At 41.2% G+C, this 5408-nt stretch overlaps 1 protein-coding gene across 2 annotated transcripts; it reads left to right on the top strand.

Moving 5' to 3' along the window:
- The first annotated feature begins 248 nt into the window (after positions 1–248).
- LOC143879992 (uncharacterized) lies at positions 249–5013 on the top strand. Of its 2 annotated transcripts, none has more exons than XM_077382736.1 (3): positions 249–598; positions 1504–4225; positions 4353–5013. In XM_077382736.1, the coding sequence occupies exons 2-3, from the start codon at positions 1673–1675 to the stop codon at positions 4644–4646; spliced, it is 2847 nt and encodes a 948-aa protein (XP_077238851.1). In that variant the 5' UTR covers positions 249–598; positions 1504–1672; the 3' UTR covers positions 4647–5013. The 2 variants fall into 2 exon arrangements, with proteins under 2 accessions (XP_077238851.1, XP_077238852.1); XM_077382737.1 differs by lacking the exon at positions 249–598 and adding an exon at positions 643–1255.
- Positions 5014–5408: the final 395 nt, after the last annotated feature.

Here is a 5408-nt window from a genome sequence, read left to right as displayed (position 1 = left end):
AGTTGCACCCCTACTGAGCAGCCACTCAAAAAAGAAAGGACAAGGTGAGTTGGTCTCGTTCTCAAAACATGGCACTCCCCCTGTTAGCCCTCTAGTCTAACTTTTACAGTAAAGGGGCCTAATGATGTTATAGAAATGATTTATGAGTTACAGGCTATTTATGCTGTGGGCCAACAAATGAAAGGTTTATTATGTAAATGATTCAAGACTCACAGCTTTTTTCTTATGGAAAAGAGATCCCGGACTTCAGAAAATCCGGTTTTTAAAAGCCATGAATGGACCCCACTGAGCGGCATTGGCTTCCCTTTCTGTCACTCCTCCCTAATGGACCCCACCTCACTTTTGCCTTCCCATGAAACCCAAATGGCCAAATTTCCTCTCCACCTCTCTCTCTTTCCCTGCAGAGAAGAAAGAGACAAAACAAAACAAAACGAACCTCTTCTTATCTTTCCTTGAGTTGGGGAAAACGCATACGAATTTCGAGGAGATTTTCTGCTCTCAATTCCTTTCTCTCCTTTCTTTCCACGCTTAGAATTCACGGCGGAAACCTCTCGGATCTTCTTCCACGTCATCAGCATTTCTTCTTCTATTTCGTCCGGTACTTGTTTTTCTTCACAATTTACTCGGAATTCTGTTTCTTCTTCTTCTGAGTTCTGACAGAAGAAGAAAAAATATTTAGGGTTTCTGTTGTGTGATGATCTTAATTTACATCCATTTTCAACAAATTAATGATTTTGATTTACATGCATAAAGGGATTTAGGGATTTGATTTTTGGAAGAAGATTAGGATTTTGAATTTTGGGGAAAGGGAGAGTGAGGGAGGGGAATATGACTATAATACCCTTGGAAACCGCGTAAAAATGGTTGCACCACAAAAGAAAACAGATGAGGGCAAAATAGACATTTCATTCCCACCTCATCTTCTTCCTTTCCCTGTCTTCCCAACAAGTTCTTTTTTTTTTTTTAACTATCTTTAGGTTAAGAAAGATCTCGTAATTCGCTCCCTTTTGGCCACTACCTTACCCTATCTTCCTTCTTTTTTTGTCTCATTACTCACCTCCTTATCCCTCCACCACCACTCGATCCTTCCTCTATATCGAGATCTCGCGGATCAACGGCTGTGGCAATGCCATTGGAGAAACCTCAAAACCCCTTTTCTTGGAACATTAGGTTTTCTTCAATTAAACAGAAATTGAGGATGAAATCTAATCGATAAGCACTGAATTCTGTGGGAAATCCCTCTATTGGATATAAGGTAGTTTAATTTTGTCTCTTTCAAGCTGCTCTTTACAAAAAATAGTGTAATTCTCTGCAATTTTACATGAAACTTTCTACTTTCTGTACCATAAACCACCATTTTTGGATTAATTGAATGTATATAGACAAAACCCATCTCAGAATTGCAACAATTTACATGCACCATCTCAGAATTGCAACAATTTACATGCACCCATCTCAGAATTGCAACAATTTACATGACAGTTTTTGGGGTTTCATCTTCAGATTCAGCAGTTGAGCCTACATCTATGTGAGGTTTGATGAGAATCAAAGGCAACGGGAACACAAAACATGAGGCGGATTGAGAGGAAGGAAACCTTTTACTTATCAGAAAGTGGTAGTGGACTGAAACACACTTCATCAAATTACATTCATTTTACTTCTTGAGATCACCATGACCTCGTCCAAGATACAAGCAAATAATGTACAAATCAACTCAGAAACTACAACAGGAATGGGATACAAGGTAGAAGCTAAGAGCAGCTCAAAATCAGCAAAGGAGAAGGCCCCCCTATCCCCGAGGGCAAGCAGAAGCTTAAAGCTGAGAGACAAGGGTAATGCTTTGATATCTGAAAGGCCGATCGATCAGTCACATACTGACCAACATTCGGGAATTGTACAGAAGAATGCAAGTGATGGGCACTCGGTTAGGCCTACATTGTCAGGGAATTACCAGCACCAAAGGGCTGAGAGGAAGGCAACTGAGGCAGAAGAGCTTGTCAAATACATGTCAAGTCTACCATGTTATCTCCAGCGTACTGGGCAAGGAAACAACGTCCAGGAAAAGGCTTTGAATTTTGGAGTTCTTGATTGGGGACGTCTTGAAAAATGGAGGGCCAGCCAGAGACCGGAGCCAACAGGAAGTAATGTGCATTCATCATCCACTAGTAATGCCTCCTCATCATTCTCGATTTTTGGATCGTCTAGCCTTTCTGGTCGAAACGACTGTAATACTAACCCTCTTGGTCAAAGGCAGTCCACTTCTTTGAAATCTCGTCTCAAATCATCTGCGAAAGAAGACCACTCTCAGGTATTGGATGGAAAACCGTCAAGAGACAATGCAACTTCTCATGATCCCAAAAACATCCCACTGAAATCTGATCAGGCCATCAGCAAAGATGATTTGGGATTCAAGCTCAAAAAGGATAAGAGAAAAGATTCAGATTCAAAGGATTTTTCAGGCAACACATGCCAACCTCCAGAAATGGGACCCTTCTTGTCAAATTCAAAAGATTTTGGTTGTGTGGTTCGGTCAAAAGGTAAGACAAATGCCCGAAATGGTGAATCCAAAAGTAGAGCAGAGCAGCACCAAGAATTGGGCTTTCATCATTCTGAAGGCACAAAGGGTCATCTTCAGGAGAGAAGCCCTGGTGATCCACATAGCTTTGAATGCACATCATCATATCTTGGAAGACCGACAGTAGTAAATCGCAGTAGCTTTTCAGAAGAATTCAATTTTCAGCTTGCTGGTCATTCTCCCGCTGTTCCACACTCTTGCCCACTCCCATGTAATTCTCAAACCAGCAAATGGCAAGACTTGGACATATGTAGTCCTGTAGATGTGCCCAGTACAAAAGTTTCATCTGAAAAAACTCCAACCATTCAATCCAATGACAGACCAACAGAACAGAATAAATCCACAGTCAAGCCTGTGAAGCTAATTCCAGTTGAACCATCTGATGGACTGGGTTCAAAAGAAGCCCAACCCTGCACAGCTTCAAGAAGAGATCCATCGCCTAGTAAGCAGTCAAATGCTGGTTTTCACAAGAGCAGAAGTGTCAGTTCTAAAGAGGTTCTAGCTGCACGACAATTGAACTCGACATCATCTACTGCTAAATCAGGTTCAGCAAGACCATGTGCTTCTGCTTGTTCAGATAGTTCACATATAGATAAAGCAAATGCTAATAGCAGGTCTAGGCACAGCCCATTGAGAAGGATTCTAGATCCGCTGCTAAAGGTCAAGGCGTTTAACCGCCGGTCACATTTTGAGGATTCACCTTCAGATTCACTCGGTCACCATGTCGATAAATCTAGTTGTGCCCACGAACCTCCTCTACAGGAGGTATCCACATTGAAGAGAAACTTGAATTTCTCGAGTTGTGAGCCCACCAACACCCATGGCTCGCTCCCAGATGAGAAGCAAATGCCATTAACAGCACATGCTCGCCTGCATCTTGCTACGAGAAATGAACTGCCTGTCTTTAGATTAACATTCAATAACAGTGATGTCCTAACAGCCACAATGAGGAAAGTATGCATAGCTGGGAAGGATGATTTTGATTGTATTTACACATTCTACTCTATTCGCGAAGTTAAGAAGAAGAGTGGCAGGTGGATAAGTCAAGGAAGCAACAGTAAAAGGCCAGGGTACGTATCAAATATAGTTGGGCAAATGAAGGTTTCATGTACTCAATGCCCAAAACATACCGACGTGGATTCTAAGGATCATTTGGCAATGAGAGAGTTTGTTCTATTTGATGCTGAAGCAAGACAGGCAAATCATGAAACTCTTGGATTCCTACCTAGCAGAGAGCTTGCAGCCATTGTTATCAATGTTCCAAAAGAGAGGATGGGAATCTTTAAAATTGATGGGCAAGAGAGTGGTAATGAGAGCAATTCATCAATGGCAGGACAGGGTGAGTGTGTGGCACAAGATAGATTATCTTGCTACCCAGAAGAAGACTCACAGATAGGATCAAATGTAGAATGTGGAGGGTTTTCTAGTATTGTAGTCATACTCCCAAATGGTGTTCATGCATTGCCAGCAACAGATGGAGTACCTTCATCATTGATTAGCCGATGGAAATCGGGTGGATCTTGTGACTGTGGAGGTTGGGACGTGGGTTGCATGCTAACAATTCTTACCAACCAGGATCCACAAAACTTAAGCTCATCCCAAGCTTGTTCCACCTCAGAAGACCCACGTCAACTTGATCTTTTCGTCCAGGTAGTTTAGAACAAAATATGGCATCATTTTGACACTAATTATTTATGGTGAATTTCACAAGTAGGAAAGGTATTTTCATAGATCATTAACAATGTCAGTGCTCCTATTTTCTTTATTTATATTGCAGGGAGGAGCCCAAGAAAACAAGCATGTCTTCAGCTTAGCAGCCCTTAAAGAGGGGTGGTACAAAGTTGATTTCAATGCATCCATCTCTTTACTACAAGCTTTCTCCATTTGTATAGCGATCTTCCATGGCAGAAGACCTGTCAATCTTTCTGAAGTGTGTAAGAAACTCGGAGCAAAAACTTCGCTGGAGCACACACCAACCGGTGATAGGATAAAGGCTTCAACCAGAACTCAAAGGGAAGCTTCCGCAACCTATGTCATTTATCCACCTCATTCTCCTGTTGGGAGAGTCTAGCAGTTGCTGATTCAAGAAATAAATGATATATCTTGTAATTTAGGCCTAGTAAGCAATTTTCCAGTTGGAAAAGCAATGCTAGTCAGCCACATGATGTCTTCCATTTATAATCACCTTTGGCACCAACTGTCAGTTGGAGAAAAGAAGACCTTGACCACCCTTGGTGCCATTCTGTTTTGTATCAGTAGTAAAAATAGTTGCATAATCACCCATGTATGGGGGTAATAATCTTTATAATTGGCAATTTGCAGACAATAGAAGAAGGCCTGCAATTCTTCCATGTGTAAACCAATATATAGCTGGCAGCATGCAGTTTGTAACTTGCAATAAAAAAGGTTTTAGGATTTTCTTATGCTAGATTGAAATATATACTGAGTTACATCATTGAAATTACTGAGTGTCTACATTTATGCCAACTGATTAGCAAATTGTTCCACCTGTAAGCCCTTCACCACTTGTAGATTGAGAATTAATAAATAGTTTTGAGATGTGTTATATGGGAAGTTTCTTTTTTCCTGTTTTTAGAGGTACGATTGGAAGTGAAGGGAAGTTTCACTATCCACTCTTATTTTCTTTTCCTTGTTGCTTCTCGAGTCGGCTTGGAAGGGAAGGAACAGAGGAGTTTTTAACCTTGGGAAGTTTCACTGTCCACAATCTTCCCAATAGAGCACATCCTAATCCATTGCCCCTTCTCTCATAGCATCTGGATGAACATCATCAAAGCTTTTGGGCTGTTTTGGGTTTTTGAAAAGTCCACAAATG

Source organism: Tasmannia lanceolata, unplaced genomic scaffold (assembly GCF_043159265.1).
Source record: "Tasmannia lanceolata isolate RefF3 unplaced genomic scaffold, GAP_Taslan_0.1 ptg000006l, whole genome shotgun sequence".
Lineage (NCBI taxonomy): Eukaryota > Viridiplantae > Streptophyta > Magnoliopsida > Canellales > Winteraceae > Tasmannia > Tasmannia lanceolata.
Note: the sequence above shows the minus strand (reverse complement) of the source record. Positions and strands in the feature narration are given on the sequence as shown.

Bases quoted from the DNA above. Each gene is read 5' to 3' on its own strand.
- LOC143879992 (XM_077382736.1), top strand. From the start codon at position 1,673: ATGACCTCGTCCAAGATACAAGCAAATAATGTACAAATCAACTCAGAA. The intron at 4,226-4,352 runs GTAGTTTAGAAC...TTTATATTGCAG, and splicing joins AACTTGATCTTTTCGTCCAG to GGAGGAGCCCAAGAAAACAA.